The sequence below is a fragment of the Rousettus aegyptiacus genome, unplaced genomic scaffold (assembly GCF_014176215.1).
Source record: "Rousettus aegyptiacus isolate mRouAeg1 unplaced genomic scaffold, mRouAeg1.p scaffold_m13_p_4, whole genome shotgun sequence".
NCBI classification, from domain to species: domain Eukaryota; kingdom Metazoa; phylum Chordata; class Mammalia; order Chiroptera; family Pteropodidae; genus Rousettus; species Rousettus aegyptiacus.
Window position 1 is genome coordinate 149,073,045 of NW_023416307.1, and position 20,799 is coordinate 149,093,843.

General features: G+C 42.2%; 1 protein-coding gene across 7 annotated transcripts in view; it reads right to left on the bottom strand.

Annotated features, from left to right (window-relative positions):
• SCN11A (sodium voltage-gated channel alpha subunit 11) overlaps positions 1 to 20,799 on the bottom strand; it is a 115,678-nt gene that overhangs the window by 14,782 nt on the left and 80,097 nt on the right. For all 7 annotated transcript variants that reach the window (XM_016124017.2, XM_036219736.1, XM_036219730.1 and 4 more), the window contains 10 exons: positions 18,497 to 18,862; positions 16,552 to 16,983; positions 13,630 to 13,740; positions 12,847 to 12,961; positions 11,242 to 11,396; positions 8,075 to 8,248; positions 3,671 to 3,772; positions 2,942 to 3,214; positions 2,245 to 2,298; positions 41 to 178 (listed from right to left, as the gene is read on the bottom strand). In XM_016124017.2, the coding sequence (XP_015979503.2) occupies positions 41 to 178; positions 2,245 to 2,298; positions 2,942 to 3,214; positions 3,671 to 3,772; positions 8,075 to 8,248; positions 11,242 to 11,396; positions 12,847 to 12,961; positions 13,630 to 13,740; positions 16,552 to 16,983; positions 18,497 to 18,862 (1,920 nt within the window). The remainder of the gene's footprint in view (positions 1 to 40; positions 179 to 2,244; positions 2,299 to 2,941; positions 3,215 to 3,670; positions 3,773 to 8,074; positions 8,249 to 11,241; positions 11,397 to 12,846; positions 12,962 to 13,629; positions 13,741 to 16,551; positions 16,984 to 18,496; positions 18,863 to 20,799) is intronic.

Genomic DNA, 20,799 nt, shown 5'->3' on the forward strand with positions numbered 1-20,799 from the left:
GAGAGATAAAATATCAAATTGGGAGAACCCCGATACTTATCTTTTTCTGCTGTTGGTTGAAGTTATCAATAATGACACCAATAAAGAGATTCAGAGTGAAGAATGAGCCAAAGATAATAAAAACTACGAAGTAAAGGTACATGTATTTGTTCCTCTCAAAAGCTGGCTGTTCTTCCTTCTAAAAATTTTTTGAATGAGAGAAGAGAACAATTACTGGAGAAAAATATAAGACATAGTAACTGCCTTATCTAGAATCCCACGTGTATCTCAGCAGCAGCATTGACTCCTCAGCCTCCTCCAGACAGTGTGGTACCCACAGGGATCCCCTCTTTCAGTTTCCCCAACCTCTGTGGGGTACCATCATGCAGTGGGCAGAGAGTGTGGCAGAAGAATTAGGCTTTTTATCTTTTAGGCAAGAGAGAATCATTGAAGGTTGTAAGGGAGGGGAGTGGCGTGATCACACGTTTCTCTGAAAAGATCTCGAGGATGTCTATATGGATGCATAATTGGAGAGAGCCAGACTGCAGGTGAGGCCACCAAAGGAGGGGCACGTTCACCTCAGGCAGAGGCAACTGACTACCAACACTCAATGAATGGAGACATCCGTCACACAGAGCCCGAGTGTGTTTAGTCTGTGCTCGTGTCCTATCACTCTTGAATCCCTGGTGCCTAGAATAGCTTGTGACATGTAGCATACACTGAATGAGTATATGAATGAATGGTCAAGCTCCACAATAAACACAAAGGGACTACAACCTCACTCCCCCAGTTCAAGGTGTGACCAAAAGCATTAGTGTCTGAATAGCATAATTGGGCAGAGAGAGGTCTCTCAAATCTTTTTGAATTCTCCATGTGATCTGGACATGGGGTTGGTAGGCATGGGCTTGCCATAGTGGGCTTCATAGCAAGAAATGGGAGTGGACTGCTGGGCTGGGGGACCATGCGAGGATAGGGCAGAGAGTTAGCGTTGGAGGCCAAGAGTCGCTGAGAAGGGAGAAAGGCCCATGATTTAACCAGTTGTAACTTCAGTATTTGAGACCGGCAGTATGCTCCGTGACGACACAGATAAGGGCCAGCGTGCTTGAAGCTAGCACACACAAGCTAGGACCGACTTCAAACAGGAAACTGTTACTAAGGGTGTAGCTTGGCATGTGAGGCTCCACTCCTCTCTGATTGGAGCTCTGGAGGACAAGGAACCAGGCGGGATAGGCTGAGAGGGACAGACCCTTTCGGGGTATCACTTGGAGGCCAGGGCCAACATCGAGACAGGCACTCCTCCGGATACCTCTACCCACCATGTGAACGACATGTAGAAACACATGTAAACCACACACCTCTTCTATTATACATCTGCATAAGATTTTCTCCTTACCCTTCAGCTCCACCTCAAGACAGATGGATGTCCAAGTAAAGTAGGGTGAAAGTCATATACTCAGACAAAAAAATATGAGCACATTAATATTTTTAAATATTTCCTTTGTTATAAATTGCTTCTACTACTATGAGAACACTATTCATACTACCTCTATTGCTACTACCAACTCACATGTATGAAACACCTGCTACGTGCCAGGCATCAGCGCTGAGGACCCTCAAACAGAACATGTACATATGTGATGACAGGAAAAATAAACAATGCTGGTTCCATTCCTGATTCAACCATTCGCTCACTCTATAGCTTTGGGCAACACTCTTCCTTTCTATTCCTCAATCTTCTGACTGGGAAATAGAAATGACTGAGTATTCTAACTTTGAGAATCTATGACCACTTTTTATTTAACTAGAATGTAACAGGCGATGATCACCAAAAACCCCATTAGTCTCTTGGGAGCCTGGAGCCATGGAAGGGTCTCTCTTGCTCAGACCTAGTCCAATCTTAAGGTTTTCCCACAGTCAAGAGGAATTACTCTTTGAAAAATGGCTTCTGCCTACCCACCCATTTGGAGAAAAGGTGAGAGAAAAATCAAGGCATCCTGTGATTTTGTTGTTGCTTCCGGCTCCATCTCCCCTGTGAGTGGTTTCTCTTTGGTCACTGTGGACAAAAAGGACTGGACTTTGGAGCATGCTAGGATGTAATACTCATGGGAGGATGAATAAGAGCCCTTTTATCCCTATTTCATAGTGTTTGTCCTAAGGAAAACAAAGCAAAGAATGCTGGCCACAGGAATTATGAAGCAGGAAGCTGGCTGTCCACGTGGTTCCTGATTTGACCTAGCACCCTAGAACGTGGTGACTCAAGCTCACCCATCCGGAATCGACAGCTGCATACATAATGTCCATCCAGCCCTTAAATGTTGCCTGCAACAAAAGCAGAGAAACATGAACACAATTATAGACTTGCCACCGACAGGTACCATGGAAAAGCAGGCAAGGCCCGTGGGCAGATGTAAGATGATGTCCCACCCTTCCAGGAAAGAATGTCCAAATAAAAGAATAGTAGAAGGGAATTCAAGGATGGATGTCTTGAATTTTTTTTCCTTCTTCATTTGCACAAGATAAAAAGTTAAAAAAACAAAAGAAATTTCTGCCTTAAAAATTGCTAGAGAAGCTATGGGTCAATGGCTAGAAAGAGCCTGGTTAAGGCTCTCTCCTGATGCCACTCTGTCTGTAGTCTGTCCAAGGCCTGGCAACTGCACCTTGATCTGGGACCAATTTCCAACAGGAAACTGTTATTAAGAGTGTGGCTTGGCATCTGATTAGATCTCTGGAGGACAAGGTACCAGAGAGGATAGGATGAGAGGGACAGACCCTTATGGGGCATCACTTGGAGGCTGAGGCTCAGTACACGATAAAGTTGGAGATGCTCAGTGGGGAGCAATTCCAGAGAGCACTGGCTCTCACAGAAGGAACTGGAATTTGATTCTATTCTCACTCTATTTTTATTAGCTGAGAAAGAATTTATGGCTCTCCTCGGAGTGGAAAGCATGCCAACGGCACTTACCACCTGCAGCAGGGCGAGGTAAGCCATTCCCACGTTGTCAAAGTTGACTTTCAGGTTGACCCAGGTGAAATTTCTACTTTGGCACTGACTTAGGTTTGTAACAGGGCTGGAATCAATGACTGAGCTCGAGTTATCTGTTATAGCAGTGCACCTTCCAAACTTTCCAGAAAACAAGTTCACTCCCAGGATACAAAATATGAGCCAGAAAATGAGGCAGACAAGCAAAACATTCAGAATGGCAGGTATGGCACCAATGAGAGCATTAACTACCACCTTAAGGAAACAAAGCAGAAGAGAAATTTAATAGATGTGTGAGACTCACCAAGCTCTCGATCCTCCCAGGACAGGCCCGATGTGTGGGGCTGGATCTGTCAGAGCTCCGTCTTCTCTCTCCACCCTACCCAGCACCCTATGACAAGCCCTGCTCTCAGCTCCACAGGTAATGGGTCCTTTCTGTCACTGCTGAGGATCACTCGAGAAGTGTCCTCTAATGATGGTGTTAGAGACTTATGAGACACCCACCCTAGGACTGAAGGGAAGCCAAAACCCATCTTAGCTGACACAGAAGCTCTTTTAAAATGGAGACGATACTGTAGACTTTTCTCCATCTCTCAAATTATGGAAAGGAGTCCAGGAAGAGCTGGGCAATTTAAGGGAAGCCCAGCCCAGGGAGAAAAGTTCTGCTGCCTCTGCTAGCTGACCTTCCTGCCAGCCACCCAAAGGATGTACCTTCATTCCTTCAAACTGGGACAGTGCTCGCAGGGGCCTCAGTGCCCGTAAAGTCCGGAAGGGTTTCAAGACCTTTAAGTCGATGAGAGTGATCACAGACACCTGGTGGGAACAGAAGCCACAGGTAGCATACCTGACTGGGTGCCCAGAGAAGCCAGTGTGGGGTTGAGAGGCAAAGTAGATTATCCAGACACGGAAACCAGCAAGGCCCTCCCGGAAGTGGGAGGACAGGTGGGCAGGCCCTTGTGCCCCTTGTCTGGCAAAGCTACAGTCCATGCAGGGGAGAACGATGTGTTTACATCGTGAGAAACTGTTGTGAATTAAGAATTTAAAAAAAACACAAAACAAAACAGAGACATGTCAATGATATGTGTGGGGTCCTGAAATGGATACTGCATTGGGGTGGGGGAAGGGGAAGATGGTAGTAGGTGGGCAGAGAGAATTAGCCATTAAGGACTTTGTTGTGACAACTGACAAAATTTGAAAATGGCTGAGGGTTTTAGTTTTGGATCAGGTTAAATTTCCTAACTTTGATCATTGTACTGTGACTGTGTGAGGCTATATCCTTGTTCTTAGGAAATACACCCTAAAATGTTGAGGGGTAAAGGGCATCATGCCTACAACTTAGTTTCGAGCAATTGAGGAAAAAAAAGAGAGAGAAAACAACAAAGCAGATGGGCTGAAATGTTAATAATTGGTAAATCTGGGGAAAGAGTTCAAGCAGTTCTTTATAGTATTTCTTGCAACATTTCTGCAAGTTTGAAATGATGTCAAAATACAAGTTTATGTAGAAATAATAAATTATTTGTTTGCTAATATTTCCCCTCAGTCAAATAGCTCCTATTTGGAAAATTAAATTAATTTTGTTTCTCCCAATATACTTCTTTCCAACAGGACAGGACTGAGGACTGGAAAGTTCTATAAATACTTTAAATTAAAACTGAACGAATATGCGGAGCTGAAGCCGAAGACTACTCTTTGCAGATCTGCAGCTTGGGGATTAAGCAGAGCCTGCAGAGGTGCCGCTCAGAAGGGCAGGAAGCGAATTATGACGCTCCCGATGTCGAAGTTCACTAACCTCTAAAAGCAGGCCCCGCTAACCTGCCAACCTCATCGCAGTGGGAAAATATTTGCAAACTGAGAGATATTGAGTTTTTAATTTCTTTAAAAAGAAACACACACCATCAATTCAAAATGGTTTTATTTATAGTGGTTTTTTAAAAATAGGCTTTTGTTTGTTCTTTTGTTCATAATAGCTTGCCTGTTGGGACAGCAGCTTTTCCACAAATGCTTCTACCTTGTTTGTAGCCAGAGGGTAAAGGATGGCAAAGCTGAGCAGCTCTTCGGGTTTCCCGAATACTTGTCGTTGGCGGGGAAGAAGTGTGCCTAGATGGACACTGTGCACCTTTTCACCTGGAACCTCACCCCTAGTATCTGTTCTACCAAACTGAGAGGCATTAATGACATGTGCAGACACGAAGATACCCACTTTCTTTCTCAGTCTGTAGCATTCTGCAGGGTAGGAAGTCTGCTAGTTTTATTTTACTTTTTTCTACCTAACTGGCATTCATCACTCTGCACTATGTTTTGGAGATTCATCATGTTGATATTTATTCTTACAGTTTGGCCCTTTTAACTGCTGTGGAATATTACACACTATAAATATTTGTATTTTATAGATCCATTCCCCCTTCATGAACATCTAGGTTATTTCCATTTCTTCACTAGTATGAACAATGAACTGGACAGATGTGTGCATTTTTCCTGGGTACACACACGAGAGTTTTCCTTAGATGGGTAACTAGAAGTGGATTTTTTGGACTGCAAATTGGACTCGCTTATAATGTTTTTAATAGGGAAACATTCTCCCCAAAGTGACTGTTACCAATAAAATTGTTGACAGTGATTAGAGATTCCATTTTTCTATGCCCTTCTCAATATCAGATATTATCTAACTTTAAGATTTTTGTCAGTCTAGCAAACAAAAAGTTTTTCATTTTAATATGCACTTCTGTGCGAACGGATGATATAAGTAGGTGTGTTTTTCATACATTTATTAGCAACTCAAGTTCTTTCTATGAATTCCCTGTTTGCACCTTTCTCCCATTTATACATTGGGTTGTCTTTTCCTTGTTGATCTGTAGGGAGTTTTTATATACTGTGGGTAATTATTATCAGTTATATATATGGCAAATGCTGTCTCCAGGCTGTCTTTAATTATGCTATTACTGAATAGAAAAATCCAAGTTTTACATTTTGATATAGTTGAATTCATATATAGTTTTTGTAGTTGCATTTGCATTTTCTGTTCCAAAATTATAAAGATCATTTTATATAATCTTGATTAACAAGCAACATAAAAGGATTATTCACAGAATGCTCTCATTTTATTTGCACAGTAACGCTCTGAATTAAGCAGCATTATATGTCACCTTCCATATCACAGACAAGGAAACCTGAAGCTCAGAAGATGAGGAGCTTGTTTCAGGTGGACTTGGGATTCACACCTTGGTCTGTATGAATCTAAGGCTAATAACAGTAATAGTGGGCCACACTTATTGCATGCTTTCCCTGGGATTTATAAAGATATACAATTATAAGATATACAATTATAAGACTTTTTCTTTTCTTGTTCTACTCATTTTTGTTCTATTCATTTTGTTATCAAGGTTATACTTGTCTCATTAAATAGGTTTGCAAGTTTCCCCTCTTTTCCTATTCTTTGTAACAGTATGAATAAGGTAGGGGTTCACTGCTTATCTTAGTTCAGGCTGCTATTAACAGAATACCTTTGCCTGAGTGGCTTATAAATATCAGAAATTTATTTCTCACAGTCTGGAGGCTGGGAAATCCAAGATCAAGTCGCCAGCGGAGTCAGTGTCTGATTGAGGGCCAACTTCTTGGTTCATAGGCAGCTGTCTTCTTGCCTTATCTTCACATGGCAAGAAGCGGTGATGAAGCTCGGAAGGGGTCTCTTTTATAAGACCACTAATCCCATTCATGGGGCTCTGCCCTCATATCCTAACTACCTCCCCAAAGCCCCAAATACCAACACTTTGAAGATTAGCTTTCAGCATATGAATTTTGGGGAGAGGAGACACAAACATTCAGTCTATAGCACTGCTCCTTGGAAGTTTGGTAAAACTTGTCTGTAAAACCATCTGGTCCTGGTGCCTTTTTTTCAACAGTAGGTTATTAGACTACTGTCGATATTTTAAATGGTTATAGTCAGATTCGTTTCCTACTTTGCGTCTGGTCAAATTGGGACAATTTCTAGTCCGCACTCATTTTTATCCAAGTGGAATGTCAAAACCTTAAGCGCTTTGCCTAAAGTGTCACAGAAAGAGAGCAGACAAGGTTGCTTTAGGACCAGTCTTCTAAGTTTAGGGCAGTAAACTCCAGGTCCCTAGAATGGAGATAAAATAATCTGTCCACCATCTTAGGGATTCTTCACTAAAATTCGATACGATAATGGGTGCAGAGTGATTTGTGCTCTAGAAAATGACAGGGATCCACGTGACAAACACGTGGGTGCTCTGGTCGGAGCTCCTATGGCATTGAGGCCTTTCTAAAAATGCCTGAACCACATGACCTGCTTGTGTCTACCAACAAAATTATGGTTTGCCATTGGAGTGTGTCAACCACATGACTTAGGTTTAAGCATCCGTCATAACTACCTCTTTAAACTGGATGGACAAAAGTCCAATTAGCTCATGGTAGAAAGGATGTAGATGTTAAAATCAAGGGCTTTGGAGTGAGACTTACTATGTTCAAGTCTTCACCTTCACCACATCTAGCTGAGCAATCTTGAATATGTTTCTTAGCCTCTCTATGAGTTAGTTTTCTCCTATCTATATGGGAAAAATAATAGTATCCCTACCACACAGAGTAGCTGTGCTAACTAAAAGAAAAAATGTATATGAAGCATATGGCAGAGTATCTGGCCCAGAGAAAGCACTCAAAAAATGTGAGCTGCTCTTAGTATTATTAGCCTTAGCATCACACCAACCAAGGTGTGAATCCCAATTTCACCTGAAACAAGTTGCTGATCCTCTGAGCTTCAGGTTTCGTTGTCTATAATTGGGTAGGTGACATATAACTGTGCTTAACTTGGAACACTGTTGTGCAGATGAAATGAAGGAATGTATGTAAACAACCCTTTTATGTTGCTTGGCAATCAAGATGGAGACCAGCCTAGTCTGTTGGCTGCTGACCTGCTTTGAGAAGTCATGACAAGTGTATAATAAAGGAAACCCGGGAAAGGCAGGGCTGCTGATAGATAGATGACAATTACAAATACTATGAAGAAAATATTTTGGAGAGGCACACAGATTCCCACATGGTTGCCTCCCTCATTTCCACCCCCTCCCCTGCTTGCATGGGACCCGGAGATGGTAAACTTACAATCACGATGATGAAATCGAGCCAGCACCAGGCGCTGGTGAAATACTTCTGAAATCCAAAGGCCACCCATTTCAGACCCATCTCCATGATAAAAATGAATGTGAAAATATTGTCAGTACAATTAAGCAATATTTGGATATTGGGTTGTTTGGGAAGGTGAACATCTTCAAACACCTGAAACGATAAAGCGTAGCCGTAGGCCAGGTTGAATATTTATGCAGAACTCCTTGCTGACTTTACTTATTATTTTTCTTCCTTGTTTGAATAAACTAGTATCTTCTTGGTGATAAAGTTTTGCTCATAAGGTAGTGCAGACTGATTTCTCCAGCCCCCCAGTAGAATCAATTCCTTAAGTAAAGGTGGAAAAAGAAAAATCCTATTTCTAGACTTCCAGAGCCACTCTGTTCTCAGGCTCTCATCACTGGCCCCTGGAATATAGAAACATCTTCCTAAGAATCATTGCTCCATTTCCTGGTCTTCCTAATCTTTTCGGCTCTTGTCAACAATAGCTTGCCAACTTTTCTAGAACTACTCAGTGGCATATACCATCTCTTTTATTCTCCTAGGATATCCACCTTAGTGGCTCTATTTTGTGGCTCTCCAGTGCTTATAACATCAAGTCCAAACACCCTAGTCCACATTCTAGGTCCTGCCCACTCTGAGGCCCATCATCTTCTACCACAAACAGTCTTATCCATATACCCCAGTGTTTCCTACAGATTTTGTATGTGCACCATGTCACAAAAGTTAGGGCAGCTCTGAGCTAGAGCTCCCAGTGTAAATTACTTCAAATATTAAGCCTTCATTAAGTGCGACTAAAAAAACGAGACATCCTAGCTTTTTCATGCTACGTATGAACATTTCCTTCATGCAAAGTGTATGTGTGATTTTTCAGGATCGAAATAACTAGGGTACATGCTGTCCTTTTGGCCTTTACGGAGTTACTGAGGATGAAAGAAAGGACTAAATGACTTGGCATTTAACCTGTCAAGACATTTGGGGAAACACTGAAGGCAAGAAAGAAATTAGCCTTGTTGCTGGGGTCTAAGGGAGTCTCACAGCCCCATGGCACTGGGCCAAAGAATGCAAAAGAGTGAAAGCCTCACTTCCAACTTCCAAATGGGCTTTCAGCAGGAGAAGGCCCTCCATCCCTGCCTCTGTCCCACTGGCTCCTCATGAGTCCTTAAATCTTAGATTAGCTGATATTTTCTATAGGAAATTGTCCTTCTTCCATCAAGACTGGGTGAGCTGCTATCCTACATGGCCCCATGTCACCCACTGGTTCTCTGAGTGTTTCATTATGGCTCTGGTCTAAAACTGCCAGGTCTCCATCTGCCTTTTCTACTAGACTCAAGCTTCTGGAAGTCAGACACTTGCCCGTGTGCTTGCCTCTTGAGGAGAAATAAACCTGAATGGCTTTGGAAGCTCATTTTCTCATTTTGGAAGCTTAGCAACAAGCTGGCTCAGCGGGTCTGAGTTGGCTTAGTGGAAGAGCAAACCGTTATTAGCAACTGTGCTTTGGAGGCTCCCACATTATAATGAGGCCATTTGCTAATCCAGGAAGCTCCTATTATTACATAGTTTCCTAGAGGAGAGCTTCTCAAACTCTAATGAGACCCAAATCACCTGGATTCTGATTCAGCAGGTCTGGGATGGGTCCAAGATTCTGCATTTTGAACCAGCTTCCAGGTGATACTAAGGCTGCTTGTCCATGCGCCACGTACGGTGGCAAGGGACTAGATGTTTCTTTTCTCTATCTCTATACAAATATGTATAGTGAAACAGGGCCTGGGTCCCTCTCCTGGAACCCTCTGCATTGTATGTTCAGTCTTGCTCTGCCCAGCCTACACATTTGCCTCATCTGGAGGCAGATGAGAACTAGGAGGATTGCGTGCCCTCTGCTATTTCTCCGATTGTTAAGTTTTCCCATATGGTGCCATGAGGCATGTGTCTGTGGCCTGTGACGATGCCACTGCTTCCCCACTGACTAGCACAGGGCTTGGTAGACAACAGTCACCATTTGTGGTGTAAATGGAAGAACCCTACCACTTGAATAAGAGTAGACGGCCAGCGAGAATATAATCACTAGAAGACTACAGGGAACCAAAGGATTAATGACATAAATTAATCAAGAACATGCTCTGGGATAGTTTTAGAGAAATGTGCTTTTTTGTTTGAGGATTAATTTACAGCTCAGTAAACAGATAAATGAGGATGTCTGTTGGTCACATGTGTTCCTCATCTTTCACCTAGGGATCACACGATCACACAGGTGCAAAGCACTAACCAGGAAGGCAGGGGTGACGAAGTAAGACATTTCCTTGTCCTTTCTACTTGCTAGCAACTTATTGTGAAATGTTCTATGACTCTAAATCAATAAAGAGAAACCCAGGGCTCCATTCACTTGATATGACAAATAATAAGAAAATTTAGTTCTATATTATCGACATTTTAAATGGAGGAGGGAGGGGAAAGGAGGGACAGACAGATAGACATGTAGGTGATAAGAGGGAAGACACTATTGCCCAAGGGGAAGGTGAAGAGGGGGCATGAAAGACCAAAAGGCAAGGAGAGAGAGCAAGAAAGAATTTACGACTATATCACTACGTAGGTTGACGAATTCAGTCCAAACCCCAGGGAGACATACCACACCTGGATTTGGAAGGATCTGTCATGCACATAATGCAGTATCTCTTTGTCTCTCCTCTCAAGGGATCCTGAGTGATGAAAGGCAACTTGTTATATCCTAATCTGGTCCCTATAGCCTTCTCCTCCGATCATTTTGCCTTTTAGAAAGCAGCGTTATGGCCTTCAGGAACAGAGAGGGTGGGAGCACTGCTGTCAGGTAGGACCCAGCGAAAATGTCTAGCAGTCCTCCAAGAATAATGGAAAGAGCTGCAGTAAAGGGCGAGACGCCAAGAGCCTCTTCAGAGTGCTGGTTTGGGTTATGCTTCCTCACACAGGTAAGTGCCTTTGACTTGGGGATTTCGCCCTGGGAGCCTGACTCCTGAAGTTCTAATGCAAAGTCTCATCCCCTAAGGGGAACCCGGCGAGATGCCGCTTCTGCCTATTTGCCCCATGTTCATAGCCCCATGAGGGGTGACATCAGAGTGCAACAACCCCAGCTGCTTTGCTCCCTAATGTCCCCACAAGACATGATAATTTACCAGTGCCCCACTGCTCAGCAGAATCACAAAGATAATAAAGCTCTCAAACCAGCTGTGTTTCACTATTTGGTAGCAGGTTTTCCGCAGGTTCCACCAAATGATCCAGGGGGACTTTCTCTTGTTCACAGTACAGCATGGGTAGCAGCAACTCAGGCCTGCAAGGGATGAGCATCGCAGTAAGTGTCTGTATCAATAGTGTCCGTAGTAAACGGCATTAAAAGCCCAACTCTTCATCCCTCCCCGTACACATGCCCCTTGCCATGTGATTTTGCAATTCCTACCACTGAAGAGGTGGAGTCTTTTTCCAACTCCCTGAATCTAGGCTCAGCCATGTGACTTAATTTGGCCAACAGGGCAGAGTGGAAGTCACAATGTGCCACTCTGGGCCTAGGCCCTGAGAGGCCTTGCATGTTACCACGTGCTCTCCTGCAACCTCTCCATTAAAAAAGGTGTATTCAGGTCAGCCCATTGGTTCCATGGGAAGAGGACAGACATGTTGCACAGAGCCAAGTTGCACAGTTAAGCCCAAGCTAGATCAGCTGACTCCCAGTCAATACTACTCACATGAACAAAGCCAGCCAAGATCAGCAGAGACAACCAGCCTAATAAGATGAACCATGCAGACACATGTTTATTATTGTATGCTACTGAGGTTTTGTGGTTGCTTGTTACGTAGCAATGTTTTTGGCAATAGTAAACAGTGTCCTAAGGACTGCAAGGAATGAGGTAGGGATGAGCATGGGCTTTGTCAACCACCCAAACCATACATTAAAGAATGCGATCAACTGTCTGGGCCAGGTTCTATTCTCACACAAGCAATATAGTATTGATTAAGTCACTACCTTTGTTTTTAAAAACCTCATGGGGGAGACAGATATGAATAATTTTCCCATAATGAACACAGAAAATAATGAAAGTACATAAGAAAGAACCACTATATCCACTCAAGGAATCAGGAAATGCTACATCTATTGATTGCTTATTATGTGCCAGACACTCATCTAAGGGACTTACACTTATTCATTTCGTACCCCAAATGACCTTTTGCAGCAGGAATTATTATTATAATCATTTTAAAAACAAAGTACAGATTGGCTAAGGAAATTGAACAAGTTACAAGCTAGTAATGAGAGGCCAGAATTTGAGCTCAGGTAGTCAGGCTCCAGAGATGAAGTTCTTAACTTCAATGCTACTCTGCTTCCAGAGAAGACTCTTGAGGGATGAGTTGAAAGCCTGGCAGGAGCTCTAGTCCACCCTAAATTTATAGTCAAGTTCTCTTGGTCTATGACATCGAGTATATCCTGACAATTGATGTACTGGGGACTATCAAAGTGGCAGATTTATTGGCCCGGTGGGCTAGAAAGTTTCCTGAAATTTCTACCTTGGTTGTTGGTCTGTGGAAGTTGAGCCTATCTGAATCAAGAATATCCTGAAATTCCCCACCTGGACCTGATAATGGCCCCAAGAATCTATGAGTGAGCTCTCCTCACTTCTGTCTCTAGTAGAAGTAGAAAGAAGGCATCTATGAAAACCACAGAGCTTTAAAGAAGAACAGAATCCCATGCAAATATTCTGTGAACTGGATGCAGGAATACTGGCACTTACCTTTGGGCAAACATCTCTCTGGCTCCTTCTGGGGAACCATTTCAGATAGCCGCCTAATGGGATCTTGCAGATCAATGGTGCTACATTCTGAGAATACACTGATAGCATCGGACTTCTGCACATCAGAACAAAAGAAAGGGAGAATCACTGACCAACCACCCTCTCTTGCCATGGTTGTACCTATACCTCACTCTGTGACCTTTGAGGTATGAAGTTAACTAGGCGAAGCCTTATAAGTATGAGGAGCATCAAGAAAGCGTCCCTCTTGTTGGTCCCTTTCTAAATGCTCTGACCAGCTCTGACTTCAGGGGAGAATTCTCCAGTTGTTCTCCCCTTGTGAAGACACAGTATCTCAACATCTTCCTCCCTACCAATTATACCCCTGATCAGCTGCCTAAGCCCATATAGGGAAATCAGGTAATGAGGACAAAAGCTACCTTACTGAGATTAGAATTTTCAGCGATCTCAACTCCTAGAATAATAGGCCTATGCCAGTGGTTCTTATTGATTTTGCCCTCCAGGAAACATTCTAGCAATATGTAGAGACATTTTTGATTTTCACAACTGAGTAATGCTACTGGCATCTTGTGGGTAGAGGCCAAAGATGCTGCTAAAAATCCTACAGTACACAAAACAGCCCACCACAACAAAGAATTATGCTGCCCCAATAGTCACAGTGGAGAGGCTGAGAAACCCTGGCCTAGACCTTTGCTTAAGATGTGATTTCAGAAGTTTCACTGCACTAATATTGATATTTTTCTGAGAACACTCTGGGAAAATTACCTTTCGGGGATTCTGTACTGACAGATAAGCATCATCTTCTGAGAACACATCAATTTCCACATTCTGAATTCTTGGGCTGCTGGGCTTGGCCTCCTGATGGAGCTCCTGAGCCTGATACAGAGAAGTCCAGAATAGAATTAACATTCCTCCTGGACATCTCACTTGAGCTGAAATGAGTTTGAAATCTATTTGGTTTTACTTGTCATAAAAATTGTGACATTATTATTTTTTTTCTTTTTACTTTTTATAACTGCTTCTGGAGAAACTCAACATAAAATGAATCTCGGGAAACTACTATAGGAAACAGATAGCAAAATTTACTTAGAAGTCATATGATCAAAATAATATGGTTCTAGGACAAAATTCACCAAAGAATTTAGAGGTAAGACTTAGTATCCTTTCAATTCAATGGCTAAATATTAAATTATTTAATAAATGGTAAAGGTGTAATTAGTTTTCTCTGGAAAATTAATACAATGCTGGAATGTAGTAAAAATAAAATCCATAATTTAGATACATAAATAGATGAGTAAAAATGTTAAAAGAAAAATCTCGAAAATATTTTTTTCATCCTTTTCTGCTTAGCAAAACAGAAAACTAAAAGGCATAAGAAAATCTGAAATGATATCACTACATAAAAATAAAAAATAAATTTTGTATGATGACTTACAGGAATATCCAAAATGGATGTGTGACGTCACACTTTAGTGAAGGTTTTATCTGAAAATCTATGTGAGGGTTCCTGCATATCTGATACTGTAAGGTCACAATGTAAGAACATTTCTTCCGTTTCAATATATGCGATAACACACAACACACAAACATACACACTCACACACGCGCGCACACACACACACACACACACAACACAGGTAAATATACTTATGGACCAGGCATAGAACAGAAATATAAAGTAGTAACAATTTAAAGCACACAGTAGTTAATGGTGACTAAAAGTACCCCATGTGAGGAAGGGAACCACAGCTATGTCCAAGGCTTGAATTTCTTGCACTTAAGAGAGAAAGCCAATATGAGCTGTGGCCAATGCGCAGAATTATGATTATACAAAGCTGCATAACTAGGGAGGCAGGAGGATAAACAACCACAGAAACAGGACCTGGGCAAAGGTATCCACTGGCTCAGTGACTGAATGGGCAATAGGCCTATATCACTACTTGACAAGAATTCCAAGTTGGCAATATAAGACTTGGTTCTGAAATGGATGCTTTCGAATGGTCCATTGAAGACATCACAGAACTTAGCCTGCAAAGAGCGACAAATCTTTCCACCAAAGGTGAGTTTTCAAACTAAAAATATATAGAGAAGACAAACACAAACCAAAATATATGAGAAGACAAACACAAAATAAGTAGTCCCTCCAAAATTAACTACCGGGAGGTGAATTTACTCAAGAAAAAAAAAAGTTACATAATAATCTAAAAGTATCTTTAAAACTTCTAAGTTAGGACTTAATGAAAATATAGAGTTCCACTTCCTGGATGTCAGCATAAGGAGCTCTGTGGACATGGTCCCCAGGGAAATAAGCATAAGTGGTGAAAATATTTTTTTAAAATCATTTAAAATCTCTGGAAATGGTCCTAAGGGTATACTGCAAATGAAGAAAATCTACAAAATTCAGTAATAATAGCAGGAGTCCATGGAAGTTGAGTCATGACCTGCTCTCTCCTTCCCTAGCCCCCCACATCAGTTTGATGGAAGCTCCACCCTAGGCAGATGAGACCAAAAAGATGGGGCTCCCTCTACCCTCAGCTTTCAATCAAAGGATATGCATGTCACCAGGAGGTACAGGTCACGAGCTTTGATTGATCCCCTCCAACACAGTTGAAGAGGCTAAATTCCTGGTGAATGGAGCCAAGATATTGGGCTCCCTTTTTTAATCCAACCTCTTTTAAATATTTTTTTTGTGATTTATTCTTTGACTTTTTGGTTATTTAAGAATGTTTTATTTAATTTCTACATATTTGTGAATTCTTCCCTCTCCCCCTCTTTCTTTCATAGAATCCTTCCATCCCACCCCCCACACTTTACCAATACATTCCTGAATGTATAGCACTTCCGTCTACCCAGCCCATCATTTCCAACTATGAAGAAATTATTATGCAGTATACTAAAAGGTAAAAAACACAGTTTGAAGAGACAGAGCAAGCATCAGAACCATGGCAGAGATGCTAGAATTAACGGACCAGGAATTTAAAACAACTATGATTAAAATGCTAATGGCTCTACTGAATAAAGTAGACAGCCATTTAAGCAGAGAGGTGGAAAGTCCAGGAGAGAATAAAGAGGAAATGTTAGAAATCGAAAACATTGTAACAGGAATGAAGAATGCCATCGATGTGCTCACTGGACACAGCTAAGGAAAGACTCTCTGAGCTTGAGGATATCTCAATAGAAGCCTCCAAAACTGAAAGCCAAAAGGAAAAAAGGTAATGGGGGGGGGGGGAACCCAAGACCTGTGGGGCAACTGCAGAGGAGCAATGCACGTGTCATAGGAATTGACAGCCCTCGTCTCTCACCACTCCTCATGCGTGAGCCTCAGCTGAGCCCTGCAGGGACTGAGGTTGTTCCTACCACTGTCTCTCTTTCTATGCTATTCACTTTACTTTCTACACTCCCTTTCCTCCTCTTTCATTCAATCCAAATTATTTTAGGGCTCGACCAAAGGCATCTGATTCCCACTGCCCCAGCCCACACTGATCTTGCCCCCCTCTGAACTCCTCTGACATGTCCCATCTGTGCCACATGTACAAGACCATGATTAGGACAAGCCCTGGGATGAGCACATGGGTACTGAGGGGTGGCCACATTTTATACCCTTATTATCCTTGCATAGAGCATCCAGTCTCCCGTGGCAACTGTAGCTCTGTCCAACCCCTAAGTCTATGTGTGAACCTTTCATACCTGTTTTCTAGCTTCAGGTTGTGTGACAGGCTGGGCATTATCTTCCTCAGGAGATTCAATGTCATCTTCTTCCTCAGCGAGTGGGGCCAACCAAGTCCGATCATGCCCGATGCTCAAGGTCTTTGGTGCAGAAGTTAGGACACTGAACTCTTCCCAGGTCTCTGGGCCTTTTTTCACTTCTGTGACCAGGGGAATAACATCTTTGATCTCTGCAGAAGAGCCTCTTGTCACCTCTTTCTGCTTTGGCAAGTTTTGCCTCCTGCACCGCTTGCAACAGAAGTGCTCAACAGTATGTACCACAAAACGAAAAGCCCGGTGGAACCGATCCAAGGCTAACTGGACTTTGGTTTTCTTGGCCTCTCCTTCCAAGTTCCCATCTCTCTCCTCATTGCTAAAGGAATTGAGCAGCAAGGCAATGAAAAGGTTGAGTACCTGGGGAGGGGTATGGAGAATGGAAAATTTAGCAAAGGAAAGGATACGGTAGGTTTCCAGAATAACTATTCCCCAAAACCCCACACAAAATCAAACAAGAGTCCTTTTATTTCTCAAGAAAGTTCATCTATAAAATAAGTAAAAGAAGAGAAGATTAAGGAGTAATAGAAATAGCATAAGACAAAAAAAAAAAAAAAGGAAGTGAAAGGGTACAAACAGCTAAAATCTAGTTTATCTGCATATAAGCAACATGTAGAGTCTGGCCAGGGCAGAGAGGAACAGTATAACCATGTAGCAAAATCAGAAATGTGTATTCTTGAGGAATTGGACAGAATCACGAGCTTGGATTTTTGCTGGAATTGCCCACAGGGATACGAGACTGATGCTTAGACCGCTGTGGGCGTCTCTCCTGTTTACACAATTTGAGAGATGCTGCACTTTATGTAAGCTCTTCAGGTCCTGCTGCTCAAACTGCCCTGAGGTGTTGAGGCTGAGCCAGAGGGGTCAGAATCAAATCTCCAGCTCTTCTACTGAAGCACATATCACTTTAAATTCAGATCATCTAAATGGCTTTCTATTTAGGATTTTTGCCTACACTTAAATACTCCTAATTCATCTTCTCTATCTCCTCAAACTCCTTTGTTTATGGTTCTTGCCAGCTCACAAATACCATTCTCAAGTACCATACGTTACACAAATCCTTTCTGAATGCTCCCTTCCCACTCCCATTGGCGATATCCTGCTCTTCTGATCTTTTCTATCACTTACTGTATAGCTACACTACTTACGAAGTACTTAGGATAAAACCATCATGTGCAGACACCTAATTGTGTTTGCACCACAGCCCCAGTCCGATTCTGAACATCCTGTGTGCTCAGGCATCCCTGCTTGTCTCCTGTCCCTGCAGACCCTCACCGGGGTACGCCTGATTAGCCACTCCGCAAATACATATAGTTCCAGCTGCAAGTAACAGGCTCAAGACAGCTTAATAAGAAAATGTAACATAACTAGACATTTGAAAATAAAACAGAGAACCAGTTATGAAACGAAGGTAGGCTTGGTCCACCTTTTCACTCTACCTTCCTCAGTGCTAGCTTTGTCTTAGGCTAATTTTACTCGTAGTTGCACAGTGTTTGCGGTTCTACCAAGAGTCAGTCATAAAATGGCCCAGAGGGAGTAAAAGGACCTTTTCTCCCCTCATCTCTTCTTCTTTAGAATAAGGAACCTTCCTCATGGAGATCCCTTTACATCTTATTGACCAAATTAAGTCACAAACTCCTATCTCGGCAAATTATTGGCAAAAAGAACATGATGATTTTATAATAATTACCTGGAGCAGAATAGCTATTGGGGTGTCAGTCAACATGAGCACCAAATTCAAACACAAATTATTAATATCATATAACATTAAACTTATTATACTTAGAATAAGAATTTCACTAGTGAAGTGTTTCAAAAAAAGCCAGTACATTTGTTCAGTCCACAGATTTCTTTTTAAGTCTGAGATACTCACCACGAGCTTTCCTATCACCATGATCAACAGAAAGACAACAATGCACAGCGGTACATTGGCGCAACGCATACACTCCCACATGTTTTCGATCCATTCCCCGCAGAGGATGCGGAACACCACCAGAAAGGAGTGATAGAAGTCTCCCATGTGCCAGCGCCGTGGAGGCGAGTCTGCGGATGTGCAGTTTGAGCTACGCATTTCAGAATTGAATTTAGAGCCGAACAGCTGCATGCCGACTACTGAGAAAATAAAGACCACAATGGTCAGGACCACGGTCAGGTTTCCCAAGGCTCCAATGGAGTGGCCGATGATCTTAATCAGTGTGTTTAAAGTTGGCCACGATTTAGCTAACTTGAAGACTCTTAGCTGTAGAAACAGACAATGAACAAAAACAGAAGGAAAGCCAGTTAAGGGCAAACTCTATCTGTTCGCCTATAAAATAAATGATATGTTCCCAAACCACAGCATGAATGGTTTTCGAACATATTTTCAAGGCCAAATCCATTCTGAACATAGTTACCAACTCCATGTCCCAATCTGATACTCACTTATATCTATTTTTTTTTTGTTTTAAAAATGGAAATATTTTGTTCTAATTATGTTTCAATGATAAAAACTTTGGGATCATGATGACGGAAGTGAGCATATAGATTTATTATATAAAATATATACCAGGGGTTAAAAACTTGGGCTTGAGAGCTAAATCCATCCCATTGCCTGTTTCTGTATGGCATCAAAGGTAAGAATGTTTTTTACATTTTTAAATGGTTGGAAAATAATCAAGAGAAGGATATTTTATTACACATGAAGATTGTCTGAAGTTCAAATTTCCACCTTCATAAAGTCACATCTACTTGTTCTTGAACATCTATGGCTACATTTGTGCTACGATGACAAAGTCAAATGGCTCGACAGAGACCATATGACCTGTAAGGCTGAAAATATTTACCACCTGGTCTTGTACAGAAAATGTGTGCTAGCTCCTGCATTATATAACTTAGGTTGCAAGTTCGAAACTAAAATTTATGACGAGTGTCATATGTTTTGTAACCAAGAGAGAGAAGGCAAATAGTTACTCAAGACACACACGAAAAGAGAAATTTTTTCCATGGAAACCTACAGACATTTCAAGAGACAATAGCCTTAGAGAACACACAGAAACCAGTTTTATAGGTTATTTCTTAGAGTAACTTGCTATATAAACCAATGGTTTAACTCCAAGGTATAATGTTGTTAAGTTATCAACTATTTAGGGGTGGAAATATTGCAGTTCAGTAAGTCTCATGTCTCAAGAGAAGGACCATCACTGTCTACTCAGAGTGGAGCTGGGAGAAATTGTGATTCTGGTCGCATATGCAGATGATGCCACAGAGTTTCTTGCTTCAGGTCATGACTGAAATAAGCCTAAACAATAGTAAAATGAATGTAACTTTCTCATTTGCATACCAATAAAACTTTGGGAGAGTAGCCTAACTTTGCCTCACTTTGAGCAGCATGATCTCCTAACATATCCCAAGTATAAAATGTTTACTTAGGTAATTGAATCAAATGTCTTACTCTATAGGCTTAGAAATCTCATCCATGTCAAATTAATATTTGAAAGAGGACAAAAGGCCATCTTTTGTGGTTTCCCAGTTCCCCTCGCAGATGTGATTTCTCTATAGCTTCCTACCCACACCTCTTGTGGGCTTGGTCACACTTTACTTTGCCTTGTGGTCATTTCTGGTTCTGTCTTGTGAACTGCAAATTCCTTGAAGACAGTGCTTTCCTCATCTCTGCACTTTCCCTTGTGTCTGCTCAGATCAGATACTCTGCAAATGTTGTCAGAATGCCCGCAATGGTTAGTGGTTGGAGGGCAAAGTCTACAGAACAGGAACGAGGCGCTGGCAGCGGGGAGGAGGGGCTCGCGAGACGGCATCTGCTGGCAGCACCCATCCCCTCCTGGGATCTGGGGTCTACACCACCTTGGTGAGCCCGGACGTGATGGTGTCTGGCTCAGAGCTCCATGGGGGAAGCGATCATTGGAGCGATTGTACACAAAGCAAAGAACAGAGTCCTGACACCATAAGACACAATTTTGCATTGGGTCGCCTAAAGGGTCATCTTGGTGGGTGGGGGTAGGGGTGAGGGAGTAGAGGTCCAGCTGAGAGAAGACCTCCTGGGGCTCCCAAGGGTATCAAAGGAGTGCAGTTTTGGTTCTTGGGTTAATGTAAGATGAGCTAAAGTTTAACCCAAAATAGCCACTGAACTCATTCAGGACTCTTTTCAATCCTGGCTGCTAAGTTATTCAGTAGAATAAGAAA